We start from the raw sequence: 17,156 nt of genomic DNA on the forward strand, positions 1-17,156 counted from the left end.
AATGCTCATGATGTCAGTCACTGGATAGCCTGGTCCAGAAGGGAATATTTAAATATTCGAGTTAAATGCAGGCAATCCAGTGATTGCTCGTATGTAACGCTAAACTCCCCAACAGTCCAGCTGTATGGATCTTTATGTAAATATTCACTCGTCGGCTGTTATGACAAGCATTTGTTGCTTGGGATTCGTTCGAATCCTAATTCGTCATTCATTAGTGGCTGTTATCACTTTGATAAAGGTTCCAGATCATGTCTGAGCCGCTGAAGCTTTAAACAACAAACACACATTACCCTTTCCGTCATTTCTGATGACAACCAGGGAACAGGCTGTAAGCAGATATTTTCGTTGGCTTTTAAACAAAGCACATCCTAATGGCCAGCACTGCTCTCCATAGGACATAATCTGTGACACCTATTGCCTCCTTGATGCGCACAACGCCCAATACATCTTTATATCAGACATCATCTGTTACACTATATACCTCTTAAATGCATATAACGGCCAACAAATCTTTATATCAGAGATAATCTGCAACACCTATTGCATCCTTAATGCGCATAACGGCCAATACATCTTTATACCAGATAACTGTGACAACTATTGCTTCCTTAATGCCTATAACGGCCAATACATCTTTATACCAGATAACTGTGACAGCTATTGCTTCCTTAATGCGTATAACGGCCAACACATCTTTATATCAGACATAATCTGCAACACCTATTGCATCCTTAATGCGTATAATGGCCAATACATCTTTATACCAGATAACTGTGACAACTATTGCTTCCTTAATGCGTATAACGGCCAATACATCTTTATACCAGATAACTGTGACAACTATTGCTTCCTTAATGCGTATAACGGCCAACACATCCTTATATCAGACATAATCTGCAACACCTATTGCATCCTTAATGCGTATAATGGCCAATACATCTTTATACCAGATAACTGTGACAACTATTGCCTCCCTAATGCGTATAACGGCCAACACATCTTTATATCAGACAACTGTGACAACTATTGCATCCTTAATGCGTATAACGGCCAATACATCTTTATACCAGACAACTGTGACAACTATTGCTTCCTTAATGCGTATAACGGCCAATACATCTTTATACCAGACAACTGTGACAACTGTTGCTTCCTTAATGCGTATAACGGCCAACACATCTTTATATCAGACAACATCTGTGACACCTATTGCCTCCTTAATGCCCAGCAATTATTTATTACAGCCTTGTAAACACCTTCCAGGCTTTGACCGCCTCCGTGATGTAGTGGTTAGAACGTCCGCCCGGAGTGCGGAAGGTCGCGATTTCGATCCCCGACTGCTCATACCAAAATACGTTAAAATATGGTACTTGTTGGTCCCTTCCGGGCGCTCGGCATTAATGGGTACAACAAGGACTGGTCGGCTCGGAGTCCGTATAATGTGTCTGAGTGGGGTATTCATGCTTCACTGCGGCATGGTATTTCAGTGGGCTAGCACCATAAAACCAGCTTAAGTCTGGGCTAGTACAAGAAGCCGCACATACACATACACACGCATGCATGTCGTCATATGAGCGAAATATTCTCAAGCACGACGTTAAACCCGATTCCACCACCACCACCTTCCCGGCTTTAATCAGTATTTCTGTTACACTCCGGGAAGTCCTGGAGTGATGCACTACCATGATAGGTCCTGGCAATCACATTTACACATGCATATTTAAGGGACCGTCCTTTGTGAAACATTTACAGTGTTTGTAGCCTATAGACCTTTACATGTCTGGAATCATTTGAATGCATTGCTGTCATCAATAATGTGATGGAACACTCAGTAGCAGTTCATAAAGTACAGCTTTTTCATTGCGAGGGCATTGTACAGTGAGGTCGTTACGTCCCTCTATACACATCACCTTGCCATAGGACACACTTTGGGACATCATGAACTCGCAGAGCGAGGCAGCTGCGGCATGCTAGTTGTCAAGTGGTTTTGAGAGTAATTGTCGGAATTTGAAGTGATGTAATATTGAAAGCAAACTTGACAATGTGCCTTTGCCGCTTACCTGGACCACATTAGTAACCAAGAGTAACTAACTGGCTGTTGTGCCGACAGTTATTTCAAAAGCAAATCAACCGCCTCGGTGGTGTAGTGGTTAGAGCGTCCGCCCGGAGAGCGGAAGGTCGCGGGTTCGATCCCCGACCGCTTCATACCAAAAGACGTTAAAATATGGTACTTGTTGGTCCCTTCCTGGCGCTCGGCATTCATGGGTACAACAAGGACTGGTCGGCTCGGAGTCAGTATAATGTGTCTGAGTGGGGTATTCATGCTTCACTGCGGCATGGTATCTCAGTGGGTTAGCACTACAAAACCAGCTTCAGTCTGGGCTAGTACAAGCAGCCACACATACACATACACACGCATGCACGTCGTCATATGAGCGAAATATTCTCAAGCACGACGTTAAACCCAATTTCACCTCACGTCACTTCAAAAGCAAATCTCTCTTTCATGAATTCATCCGAATCAGCGTCAATAGGTGTGAGCAAGATATGCCGTCGTTGTTTATGTTGATGACACATTGTTTTGAAACTATTTAAACCAATGGGTGCAGGCTGATCGAAACGGCTATCTGAAATTCACACCTGAATATAACCAGTGTTGTAGGTAATGCACGGTCAATACTTCACAAGTAACAGCAAATGTTTTATCTCTCATGATCCTCGTGACCCCTAAATACAAACTACCGGCCAAAAATGAAAATTATCACCGACTTCCCTTGACCAAAAAATAGGAACCACAATTTATGATAATTACTTTACGAACAGAAATCATTTTCCAATAATTTGACAGGACATTCATTCTAATGCTGGTCTTGGGGTAAAAATTAAAAATTACACAAATCAGAGTTAATTCAAACAGTGCACAAAGAGTCACATAATGAGACGGGTGTCTGGGGACAAGTCATCAATAGCGAGTGTGACCATCCCGGGCACCAATACACGCCTATACACGTCTCCTCATTGACGTCGTCAGTCGGCGGATAACGTAAGCAGGAATCCTGTGCCATAAGTTCAAGTTCCTGGTGTATCGCTGGAGGTGGTACACTGTCTCAGATGACGATCACAGAGATGTTCAATGGGGTTCATGTCTTGGGAACGCGATGGCCAAGGCAATACGTTGACGTTAACGTTGTGCAGGTATGCTCCAACAATTTTGGCGGTGTGAGGCCTTGCGTTGTCGTTGTGCAAAATGACCCCTCTAGGCAGCACAAAAGGAATCAACACTTCATCCATGTATCGCTTGGCATTAACATTTCCTCGGATGATAACCAGTATTGTTCTCTGTCGCCAAGTCCGCGCCTTACCATGGCGCCTCCTCCATCGAACGGTGAACTTCTTGAACGCAGTTTGGCGCCAGTCGCTCTCCTCTACGTCGAAAAACTCCAACTCTGCCATCGTTTCTGAACAGATTGAACAGACTTTCACCTGTAAAGAGCACACTCTCCCAAACACGTCGCTACCACCGAGGTACAGTTTGTGCCCATTGCAGTCTGCGTTGACGGTGTAGACGGGGCAAGGCCATTCCCCGGAAGGGGCGGTAGGTTCGTATACCAGCCATGCCAAGTCGTCGAAGGACTGTTCGTCTGCTAATGGCATGTCCCAGTGCTGTCGCCGCGACGAATCTGTGCCAAAGGTAGATCTGCCGGATGTAGCGGTCTTCGGCCAGTGTCGTGACGCTTGGTCTGACCTGTTTGTTGGTAGCGGGTTATCAGTTTGCTGATGGTGGCATGGCTGCAGTTGAAGGTTTTTGTCATCTGACGTTGTGAATGTGAGCATTATGGCTTGCTGCTGCTTGCTACACAGCTCAATCTCAGCTTTGTGCAACTTGAACAACAAACAAACACTCGTAATGACAACCAAACAATGGTTTGCCCGGGATTTAAGCAATCTTGACGAAAGAGACTCTTTTTTCACAGCCCGCTCCTCTACGGAGGTTGCTTAGGGACACGAATTTACAGTGTCTTAAACCACCCAGTGCTCGACATCATTACCAACTTCCAAATCTCCCCGCTAATACCAAATACACACGAATCAGGCAGTTACCAGTCGTGAAGTCATAGCTGGTTCCCGTCACGCATGCACAGACGCGTCTACGCATGTTGAGTTTCCGAAGCGCAATTTGATGACGTCACACACTTCATCCCAAACGACGGACCTTCAAGTTAAATAAGTTTACAATATTTCATCCAACTGTTTCAAGAATATTATATCTTACAAAGAGTAGCTGTTTTTGGCATGGCAGTATAAAGCCAATGAATACATACGTCGGTGTCTCGAACCCGTGAACCATCCATTACGTATTTTACCACTGCACGCATCAGTCCTTCTGTCTTCATGCACGGCAGGAACTAACTTCTTGTCGACTGACGGATTCGTGCCTTTTAACCAAACCTGTCCAAACCTGATCCAGAGCAATTCCCTGATTCTCGAAACGTTCCCCTGGTTGTTGCTTTTTCGTAGTTATTGTTTATCTCCCGCGAGTACCCGGATGATATCCCAGAATTCTTGACTGGGTTTTGATCTCTACGCAATTGATAGTATAAGGCAATTGGTAGTATAAGGGCGTATATTCACTTTGATCAACGGAGATGTTTCGTATTGGAATTAATTGGACAAACTAACCATCTTTTTACCCATTGATATTTCTCTCTTGATTATTGTGATGACAGATCAAAACATCTGCCAGTGGTAAAAATATCAGGAATGAAAGAAAACAAAGTCACTTTCGAACTTCATAAAAAGTACTGTTTTTAGGGAATTTATAAAATGACTGATATCGGGACACTTTATATACTCAGAGAAACGAATAAGGGAACATATGAAAGTGCAAGTGTTCCTTTATTTATTTCCAGAATTTCACACACAGTGCAATACATACCTTGTGAAGAAACATGGAAAAGGATAAAGGAACACTTGTATTTTCATGTGTTCACAATGAGCTTATTCGTTTCCATGAGTATATATTGATTAAGTGAATCGGCTTCATCAAAACGCTGATGGAGATACCGTGGTTGAGCCGAAGTATCTCTGAGTGTATCGTTGAAGGCCATGAACAAACTAACAACCTACATTGGTCAAAGAAAACAGTACACCCTCAAGGGACCAGCTATGGACGACACCACACTATTATAAATAATTGTCCCTATGCATTATTAACTTGATCGCTTAATCACTTTGGAGGTTAAATCACTAGAGAATAGCGAATTTCAAGGTCCACCAAAGATCTTGTATTTTGTATCTCTTTTGACGTTCATCAGTATCTACAATCCACTGTCATCTTCCGACTGTTCACTTTTAGATAATGTGAAGCCGTTGACCGTGCAAGTCGGCAATGAAACGCACATGATGCATGCATTAATTTGAAACCTTAGTTAAGTTAGAATACAAATATAAATCGTATCACACTTTGTTGTTTGTTGGGTTTCACGCCACCTTTTAACGCACTTCTTTCCCGGTTAACTACTATTGTTTTGTTTCAATTTGAAAATCAATACTTAACAGTGTAAACATGGTTTCGATGCTATGTGGCTGGGATAATGCCGGATGCAGTGTTAATACAATTCACTGACAGCCATCTAAGTTTACTAATTCGTTCATTTCAAGTTTGTGTTCTTTTAACTTCACTAATTGGCACGGAAACCCATCTCTTTGTAACGAACACAGAAGATTCAATATTTAATATGTACTATGTGAAAGTTCACACAACATTGATGCTGCACGTCGGTATTTTAAACTGTATATTGCGAGTGATTGTTCGTGCAGCTCGCATTCGATTAAGAATTGACAAACATGAAATAAACATTGCCATTGATTGAACTGACACAAAACAGGTTGGGAAAAGATTAATGGCTCATTTCCTTAGAACCATCGAGCCTCTCAAATCACGTGTACCCTACTAACACAGTGTAAGGCCTGTAATGACATTTGGTACACTGGGACACAAGGCCAACTGGTATTTGTACTCCACTAACAAAGTGGTATACCCGCGATAACATTTGTTAATTTGACTTCAAATACCAAACAATTGTGTATGTAAGGTGTTTATTGCCATCATGGTACATCACACACATCTTCAACTTCTTTCCGAACTGCAATGAAAGAAGACAAGGGCTTCATTTTAAGGGACGTGTCCGCTTCAGCCCAGCTTGTCCGACTGACACAAGAATGTGCTTTTGTGGTTCGATAAAGCAGGAAATTATTTTATCAAAGTAATTAAGAAGGGTCATTACGGTGGACGTCCAGCAATTTGTTTCTTCTTCACTCTAATGAAAACTCAAATTCACAAACACGCACTCCTGCAGTGTCTTGATGTGTTTACCAACCTACCGTCGCTAAAATTACAGTTTTGCAAAGCCATTTCCAGGAATGCCTGCTCACTATATTTTCCAGCTCTAATAAAGATCCCATTGTACACTCAGCGTCAATACTGAAGGGTCACCAAGGAAGGTGTCGTGACAAACATGAACTCATCCGAACCAGCGTGAGTTGGTGTGAGTAAGTGATTAGCAGTTGACGAGCATGGTGATTATGTTAATGACACATTGTTTTGAAACTATTAAAAAGCAAATAGGTGCAAGTTGATCGAATCGGCTATCTGAACTTCATGCGCCTGAACATGTGTTGCAGGCAATGCATCAGTCTAAGTAAACTTAGGCTCAGTATTATTCGTTACACTGCTATACTGAGTCTAACAAAACCTAGTAGAAGGTCGCGTCAGCTAACCTTTTGGACTGACCAATCAGAACACAGCTTACCAAATCGCAAAGGTTAGCATTCGCACATACCGTTTGAACCTTCAAAATTGACAAACTTTATGGATAACAACTTCTTTATAACGAGAGTGCGACGTTTCGATACAGATTGTGGTACCGTTGTCAAGCAGGAATGTAACATACAATGGTGGCAAAGTATATATACTGAGTGTAACAAAGATAACAAGATAACAAGGATGGTCTTAGAGGTGATGAAGCCAGATAGACCCAAGCCTGATTCAGCCCCCATCAAGATCTCTATTCCCTCGGACGGTGGGGTAGCCTAGTGGTTAAGGCGTTGGCTCGTACGCCGATGACCCGGGTTCGATTCCCCACATGGGCACAATGTGTTAAGCCCATCTCTGGTGTCCCCCGCCGTGATATTGCTGGAATATTGCTAAAAGCGGCGTAAAACTAAAGTCAGTCAGTCAAGTCTCTATTCCCTACATTGGTAAACCATCACACCAAATCAGCCGACTCCTAAAACAACACGCAGGCATCGATACCATCTTGCATATACATGCATGGCCCCTCAATACAATACCCGGCATTAAACAAGATGTATTAGTGCAGGTTAACTAATGTATACCACTTTCACAAATACGATAAATATTAAAAAAGACATGAACAGTTGGTGTGAGCAAGTGATGAGCAGTTGACGAGCATGTTAATGATACATTGTTTTGAAACTACAATATTGACACAGACTATTAAAAACAATAGGTGCAAGTTGATCGAAACGGTTATCTGAGCTTCACGTCTGAACATAACCAGTGTTGTAGGAAACACATGAACAACACATGACAAGTAACAGTAAATGTGGGTATAGAATGGTTCATTCCAGATACTGATTTTGGAAGTTGAAAATACGACGTTTTAACCCTTATTATTCTCACGACTCATCAACATAGTACCTGTTATTAAACACAATATATTAGCGCAGAGTAATTAATGTACGTAATGTAAGATAAATACTTAAAAAGTGTGAGTGAGTTAAGATTTTTAGTCCCGTCGGCAGTATTTCTCGTCATAGGTTTATGATCACTGTATAGTAGCAGAAGTGGTGATACAGATTTGTTGAGCGCTGCCTTAACAGCAAAATCAACCTTTGTGTTATCAGTGATTCCAACATGACTGGGCAACCAACAAAAGACGATGTCATATTGGCCAGTAGCAAGATCATTATATAATATAATATGACATTTAAATAGACCAGGCACACAAGCTTAGAGATTTGCTGCTGAGTTCTTCATAGTTCAGTGAGCGTGGTGTTTAGATTACCCCAGTCACAAAAGCTGCTAAAACATTGCAAATTATGCGACGAAATGCTTTTCTCATGACGTTGAAACGGATGGCATAGTTAAAAGAAGATAAATCAAGACACTGACTATTAAAACTTGTGCGATTGTTAGTTAGCGTCCAGGATCTTGCTGTCCGTTCTGATTCATGGACACAGTATAATCAGTATGTACAGTGTCGTACTGCCAGGGTCCAGTTAGTACTGATACCATCCTCAAGGTCCCCCTCAGGGAGCTCCAGAGCGGGTGTGTCACAGAGTTGGCATCTTCCATCTGCGTGATAAAACTCCACACTGATACACACAAAGCGAGTCTCTGGAATGCATGTGGCAAAGCACTCCTGCATTGTAGACGTTGTAGTGGCGTTGGCATTGCAACCATCTATTGCAGAGTCCTTGTAAGTACTGATTTCACTGCCGTATGCGGTGCAACCTGCAATACAACCAATCAAATGTAAGTGTATGTTGTCACAAATCATAAGTAGACCTTATGGATATTCAGCACATTTACTACAAATGGAAAAGAAAACCTGTTCAGGCTAAATACGTTTATTACATTATAGCCTGTTTTTTACAGTTGAAGGGGAAGTGGGGTAGCCTAATGGTTAAAGCGTTGGCTCGTCACGCCGAAGACCCGGGTTCGAATCCCCACATGGGAACAATGTGTGAAGCCCATTTCTGGTGTCCCCCGCTGTGATGTTGCTGGAATATTGCCAAAAGCGGCGTAAAACCAAACTCAGTCAGTCAGTTGCATGAAACAGTGACATTCTTCACAAGAGAATAAAGGTGATCAGGGTATCTTTACTAATCATCACAAATAGAAACAAACGACGATCAAAAGTACACTCAAGTTGACTGAGTGTCCATCAGCACATAAAAAATAGTCCATGGTTGGAATCCTGCATACGATGCATAACTGTTCTGTTTATGGCCGTCACCCAGAATAGTGTAGTACTGCCTGAAATGTCTTGATGAACTTTTGATTGAGAAACCAGAGGTGGGAGCAATACGATTATGAGCATAAACAGAGTAATAAAACTGTAGCCATAATTTCTCACTTGTTTGTATCAATACAAATATTTAAAAAAAAATGGTTTTGTATTTCACATGTGATTAACAGAACCTCAAATTCCATCGTTTTTATCATAAACTAAGCCATCCCGAGTTATCTCCCTTTATGGCCGATCAGGATAAATCATGGCGAAACGTTTTGCGTCTCAATCTGACGAGGATTTAATGATTGTTTTTTAAAGATAAGTTAAACAAAGAGATCTAAGGGCTGATAATTTCGTCACACTGTGTTTTGAAAGGGTGTACGGGACTGTAAGACCCTTGTACATTTCGTATTTCGTATTAACCAAATTTGTCAATGAAAAACTAGCAAACCTGGTCAATATCGCTTGAAATCATGATGATTTGACTCCCTTTCAAATGTGACAAATACTCACGAATCAGACAGTCACCAGTCGTGACGTCATAGCTGGTTCCCGTCACGCATCCACAGACGCCGTCCACGCATGTTGAGTTTTCGAAGGCGCAATTTGATGACGTCACGCACTTCATCCCAAACGACGGACCTTCGAGAAATGTTTGTAATATTTCAACCAACACTACTTTCAAGAACATTATTTTTATCTTATAAACAGTTGGTTTCTTGGCTGCATAAAGCCAATGGGTACATACGTTATCTGGTAGGGCCATATATGGATAGACATGGAAATATGAAAGAACTATTTTCAGTGTTTACAAACAAACGTGGCGTCTACGGCATTCGTCACCACTCGCCCCTTTCTGTAACCCCCGCGAAGACGTCTCCACCACCCTTCATAATGATTGTTATGTGCGAAAATACGACAAACCAGTCAGAACGCGTGTAAGGACAAACAAACATGGCTTTGGCAAATGGCCATGGGAGTCTGGAAACTAAGATAATTATTATCACGATGAAAACAGTCCTCTTGGATACTAAGCATAAGTGATGCATAGCTGAGGCATTTAGGCGCAACTTGAGATATGTACACCTTGAAATAATGGCAAGGGGACACATGACAAATAGGATCGCTTTCCTTACAGTCCGTTTGAGTCAGAAACGGACCAATGAATTTCAAATTTTGTCATTGTACAAAATTGCCACAGAAATATAAATAGTACACATGTTTATCATTTACTAATACCCAACAGCTTTCTTATATTTGAAAATTTTCCGGACTCCACCAAGAAAATTGATAAGAAACTATTATTAAAATGTTGACACAGTGCAGAGAAAGGGACAGCCAGATGTTAGAGAAAGGATGGAGAGGGCACAGCACAGGCTAATGAATCAATAACTTGGTGGGCACTTGTGCACGTGCTTCTCTAACACCCGACTGTCCCTTACACTGCACTCCTCCCTCGTAACAAATAGTGAACTGTGTCAAAATGTTAATGATAGTTTCTTAAAAGAATTTTTTGGTGGAGTCCGGAAATTTTTCAAATATAAGAAAGCTGTTGGGTATTAGTAAATGATAAACATGTGTACTATTTATATTAATCGGCAATTTTGTACAATGATAAAAATTTGCAATTCATCGATCCGTTTCTGACTCAAACGGGCTGTATCTCTGCTGGTTGACCTCTTCACCTTGGTTCCTTTTGTCACAGCTGTATTTAGCTGAAAACAATTTTTGGAAGGTTACTTTGTTCTTTATGTTGCGATAGCTGTCAGTGTGTACATCTCACTCTACACAAGCAATAACAAGTGGTGCACATGTGCCCAATCCCTTTGTGTCTTTGGACATTAAAGCATGTTCACAACAAAACCACCGGAAGACTGGAGTATTTAGGTCCCCACTTTCCATGCAAAGGCAATTCACTGTTTCTTTGCTTCGTTGATGTGTCTATATCAACAGCATCAACAGGCCAAATGAAATTGCTTAGATTGATGCTCATGATGCTGAAACATTTGATTGTCTGGTCCAGACTCGATCCTTTACCGCTATATAGCTGGAATACTGCTGAGTGCAACGTTAAACAACAAACCATACCAAACAGTCCCCGATCCTGTTATTCACGACATTCCCACACTTGAAGCAAGGACCCTATACTTCCAATCATCCCTAGTAGCCCAGCGGATAAGTGCAATTTTGTCACTGAATTGTGCACTTTGTGTTACAAGCATGAAACTTGGCATGATTGTTGCTTATACCATTCTAACTGAATAAAGATCGAGAGGCCTCGCAGATGCTTTATATTTTCCATAATTTGGGGGGAAAAGTGAAAAAAAAATTCATTTTTTATACTATTTTCGTCATAACTTTTTACAAAATTCTCAAAATTCTCATAAATCATATATCAAATTGTAGGAAATTCATAGCTTGTCATTATCCATCTACACATGTCTTTTATCTTTAACGGTTGGGTCTACGGAAGTAAATTTATATCATGACTACCCGAAAATGGAAAAATTGGCGCCATATAGAGTACATCAGTAAAATAAGTATGACATCATCCCATGATCTAACATATTTTTATCATTTCTTTGCAAATTCAATTCGAGAAGCCTCACAGATTGTGGCCATTTGTCATATTTGGGGGGAAAAGTGGGGGGAAAATGGAATTTTCCCAAAAATGTTATTTTAACTCAATTTTAAATCCTCATAAATTATGTATCTAGAAAATTGTGAGAACAAATGAATGTTTATTTTAAGGAATATATCATTAGATTTACTTACATGTATAATGTATGAGCTTGGTTGGCTATGGATCAACTATAAAAACATATCAAAATCAACACAACATTACTGTCAAAGTATCTATCATCAACCAATGGAATGTTACTCAATCATGTGTAATTGTATCTAGGTTGACTGAATCAGAAAAGTGCAGTGCATTTGAGAGATCACTTGGACCGGTTTGAACATTTTATACACATGCATTTCAGCAATTCCCGGCAGCTCTTTCATGCCTTCGTCCATAGTTACTAGTATGTTGGATGAAAGTTGATTCTGTTGGGGGAATGATTCTGTTGGGGGAATATTGTCCAGTGTTCTCCCCTTTTTGGCAAACGAATGTTTTCTTGCTTCATTCACTTTCATGAGGTTGCTTGCACTGTCATACAGCAGTACAACAAAACTCTCAAGCTGATGAATCTGTGCATTAGGATTTCAAGTGGTGGACAAGCGAAGGAAATAAAGGTGCCTGTAAGTTCAGGAAAAGCATTCCATGTATTCCGCGAGGCCTTCTTTTCAATTCCACCAAAGGATGGCGTACTGTCATGGCCTGAGAAGCTGTGAAACACTGAGAACGCTTGATGCAGCTATGGCCAACACAACCACGTCTGTGTCAACAATACAGATGTAGAACTTCTTCCATGAAGACAAGATATAAACAGACGAGTCAAGGGATGGAAACCTGGATGGGTTTGTCAGACATGAAAATCAGTCTTGCTCACCAACTATATCTCATCAAGGTTCTCTACGTCCATGCGCAAAATCAGTTCTTCTCAATTGCATGAAGAAAATTTCACCATCAACTGACTCAAAACCAGATGTTGACGTATCAATCCTTGATTGATCTGCAATAATAAACATGCTAAAACCAGCAGCTCCAATAGCATTTGATGAATATGCTGATAATGTGTTCTTGAAGTACTTGCAGTCTCTCCTGGACACTAATCAGAGAGTGGATATTGTCTGGGACGAATACAAAACGGACAGCGTAAAAATCGAGTGTAAGAACAAAAAGTGGAAGTGGAAAAAGACGACGAGTGGAAGCCAGTTCCTCAGAACTGGCAAGAATTCCCGAGATGTGATGCCAGCTAGAAATAACTTTTTGCTTTCCTTGTACAGAAAATAGCCTTGATAGAATCAAACAAGTATTCATCACAATTGGCGAATATGTGGTGTCCAATCAACCAAAAGACCTTTTGGAATTGGCACCCTGTAACTATGAAGAGATAAAAAGGTAAAAGAAAGTTGCTTCGCTGATGCTTCACATAAAGGATGGAAGAAGTTTTACAGCCGTACTGTTGACACTGATGTGGTTGTGTTGGCCATAGCTGCAACAGGCATTCTCGATCTTGAAGAAGTATGGGTGGGGTTTGGTACCGGAAAACTCTTCGCTATATTGTAATTCGTGAACTTGCATCAGGTCTGGGTCCTGAGAAAAGTAGATCCCTTCCAATGTTTCACAGCTTCACATTCTGTGACAATTTTTCCTGAACTTACAGGCACCTCTATTTCCCTCACCTGTCCACCACTTGAAATCACTAATTCTGATTCATCGGCTTGAGAGATTTGATGTACTGCTGTATGACAGAGCAAGCAACCTCGTGAAAGTGAATGAAGCAAGAAAGCATTTGTTCACCACGAAGGGGAGAACTTTGGACAATATTCCCCCAACAGAATCAGCTTTGATCCAACATATAAAGAGAGCTGTGAATCAGGGGAGTTATGTTTCAGAACAATCCCTGATGAAATCACAGGAGTTACCAAGCCCTCTGCATAGGGTTGGTAATAACTCTAGGGGAGAGCTTGGACCTGTATGGACAACTCTTCTGTTGGCATGAAAGGGCTGCCAGGAATTGCTGAAATGCATGTGTATAAAATGTTCAAACTGGTCCAAACTGGTTTAAAAGCAGCTCTTAAGTGCACTGCACATTTCTGATTCAGTCAACCTAGATACAATTACACAGGATTGAGTAACCTTCCATAGATTAATGAGATAGCTACTTTGACATTGAAATGAAATATGTTTGCGTTGATTTTGATAAGTTTTCATAGGTGATCTATAGTCAACCAAGCTCATACATTATACATGTAAGTAAATCTAATGATATATTCCTTAAAATGAACTTTCATTTGTTCTCACAATATTCTAGATACATAATTTATGAGGATTTAAAATTGAGTTAAAATAACATTTTTGGGAAAATTCCATTTTCCCCCCACTTTTCCCCCCAAATATGACAAATGGCCACAATCTGTGAGGCTTCTCGAATTGAATTTGCAAAGAAATGATAAAAATATGTTAGATCATGGGATGATGTCATACTTATTTTACTGGTGTACTCTATATGGCGGCCATTTTTTAAAATGGCCGCCAATTTTCCCATTTTCGGGTAGTCATGATATAAATTGACTTCCGTAGACCTAACCGTTAAAGATAAAAAGACATGTATAGATGGAAAATGACCAGCTATGAATTTTCTACAATTTGATATATGACTTTTGAGAATTTTGGAGAATGTTTTTTAAAATTATGACGAAAATAGTATAAAAAATGATATTTTTTTCACTTTTTTCCCCAAAATTATGGAAAATATAAAGCATCTGCGAGGCCTCTCGATCTTTATTCAATAAGAATGGTATAAGCTACAATCAAGTCAAATTTCAAAGTTGTAAAAAACACAAAGTGCATAATTTGATCACTTATCCGCTGGGCTTATAGATCCTCCCACCAATCCAACAGTCTCCCCTTATTGTTGCACAATTCATACACATCATCATACACAATCTCACTGTCAAACATTCTTGAAAATAATAAAACTTATCGTCCAAAGGTAAACAATGAACGACTAACCAATTGTGAAACGTATTACGATTGAAGTAATGTTCGCAGCAAAGAGGGGCGGTGGGGTAGTCTAGTGGTTAAAGCGTTGGCTCGTCACGCCGAAGACCCGGGTTTGAATCCCCACATGGGTACAATGAGTGAAACCCATTTCTGGTGTCCCCCCGCCGTGATATTGCTGGAATATTGCTAAAAGCGGCGTAAAACCAAACTCAGTCAGTCAGTCGTAGCAAAGAGTCCATATAAGGTATGCTATGTGATCACTCACTATTTAAGTATCGTCGACACACACACAAAACCAAACCCACGACGACTCTAAAGAACACGGCTTCATTTTCTGTCGTAGTTTTAAACCACACTTTTCACGCCCTGTTCATATTTAAAAATGCAGCTTTACGGATACATTCTTTATAAACCCGAAGCAGGACCCAAATACTGCAGTTGACCCCCAAACACTCTGCACGCACTTCATTACGAAATGACAGGGCAGATGGACTCAAGGCAAAAGTGATGTCTCCCAGACTCCCAAAAGGAGGGAGTAGCTTCTTTTGGATAAAAGGCAATTACTCTAGAGAGTGGGCAGTGGGCAGATAGAAAATGTGTTTTAGCATTTTTGGCCTATCTGTCATTATGACATGTTCCCTTTGCCATTTTTTCCAAATTCACGCATTTCACGGAAATTTGCCATGTTTTCGGTAACGTTTCTGGGAGATAAGAGGCGCTTTTCGACGAGACAGTGTAAGAATGATATCATAAGATGAAGAGATTACCAGGCTAGTGTATTTTGAGATAGTAAATATCCTGTATTAGGATTTAACACAATGTATTTAGCTTGGCAAGGATCGTTAAAATACCATGTGCATTCTCCTGTGAGCGAGACTAGACCAGACCAGACAGACCAAACCAGGTTGACAAATATTAATGTGGACGGGACCATAGAAACAGTTCTTTATGACGTGTTTGTTATACACGTTGTTAGCAGTAATAGAAAGCTTAAGAACCTCAATTTATCTCGCGACTGGAAGGTTATGCTACCATATGACAAAAAGTATTCTCACAGTTGAACAGCCTTAAAAATACATTTCTTGAAATGTAGTTTGTGAAACAAAGTGCATATTTAATTAATTTTTAAAACGTTACCAAGTGCAAGTGATCTAAATTTTCAGATTTCAACAAATAGGTTATACACAAAAATAAAACAATTTCGCCTGCCTTCTCTCTTGCTGGTTCAGGTTGATATGGGAAACACATAAGAACACACAAGTGGACCCAATAAAGCATATTTCCTTCTAAGAAAGACTGTCGTTTTTATCAACAGTTTGATCAAGCTGACATTAATGAAACAATAAAATATCAAGGCGACCACATACTAGAGGATCGTACGACTGGGTCAAATGTGTCACGGCAATACTGGTTCCCAAAGGAATATCAATGACGTTTCTGGACAACTACAGTCAAATGTCTATTATAAATATTCAATGATCTTAACATATGATTTTCTTGCTTTACTTACGTCCACAGAACGGATATAGTCTTGATCCATTGTCTTCTGACACAGGGTTCAGCGTCTTCGTAGGGAGGGAGAAGCCACAGCCGTAGGTGGAGCACGTCTTCGTCCTGGTGTTGTACCTGTAGGACCTACATCTGTGGTCCTCTGAACACCTTTGGGTGCATAACCCAGCCATCTCCACATGAAGGAACGTAGCTAGTTGGAAGTCTGTAACGGCCTTCCCGTCGAATTCCGAGAGACGATAATCTTTACATTGAGTGCATGAACAATCAACCCCAAGTAAAAAACGTAATAAAAACAACATATGTTACTACTGAACACATGTCAGTACTTCTATCTTCTTGCACAACAATACAGAACTAACTTCAAGCGATGTTGTCGACTGGCGGACGTACGCTTTAATGACTAAACCTTTTTTCCCATGGTTATAGGGCTGTGTCTTTAGCTGAAACAAATTGATTCACAGAACGATGTTTCTCTCAGTAATTCATGCGGCAATGGGTGGTCAGGTACACTTGAACAATTGAAAGTTCATTCAATGTTCAATAACACAGTGGTGTCAGTTCTAAAGTAATTTGAGATGCTCGCTGGTTCCAACGGTATGAGCCATGAGTCTCTTCCCAACCTATTGTGTGTCAAAACGATCAACGGTAATGTTTATTTTATGCTTGTCAATTTCAACCAAATGCGAGCTGCACGTGGCAGTTCGAACAGACTGAACAATCACTCCCAAAGACGTTGAAAAGCCTCACGTGCTCCATTACTGGTGACATGAACCACTTTCATATAGTGCATATTAAATGTAAAAAGCTTCATTAAACTGAATGGTTACCAGTGATTTAAATATTAACGCCCGCCCAAACTACTTAACAATTTCTCCAGTTGTTCTTTTGTTTCAAACCTCGCCGGGGGAATATCCAGGTGTCTTTAAAATATACTGGTTTCCCCAAAGTGTTTTGAGTGTTTAATGCCACTCTCATAATATTAACGCGTT

At 40.6% G+C, this 17,156-nt stretch overlaps 1 protein-coding gene across 1 annotated transcript; it reads right to left on the reverse strand.

Moving 5' to 3' along the window:
• Positions 1–8,175: 8,175 nt before the first annotated feature.
• LOC124268758 lies at positions 8,176–16,547 on the reverse strand. Its single transcript, XM_046703785.1, has 3 exons — positions 16,166–16,547; positions 9,555–9,683; positions 8,176–8,539 (listed from the first exon to the last, which is right to left on the reverse strand). The coding sequence occupies exons 1-3, from the start codon at positions 16,464–16,466 to the stop codon at positions 8,271–8,273; spliced, it is 699 nt and encodes a 232-aa protein (XP_046559741.1). The 5' UTR covers positions 16,467–16,547; the 3' UTR covers positions 8,176–8,270.
• Between the last annotated feature and the right edge of the window lie 609 nt (positions 16,548–17,156).

This window comes from Haliotis rubra, unplaced genomic scaffold, assembly GCF_003918875.1.
Source record: "Haliotis rubra isolate DU_JTF1 unplaced genomic scaffold, ASM391887v1 Scf14, whole genome shotgun sequence".
Classification (NCBI taxonomy): Eukaryota; Metazoa; Mollusca; class Gastropoda; order Lepetellida; family Haliotidae; genus Haliotis; species Haliotis rubra.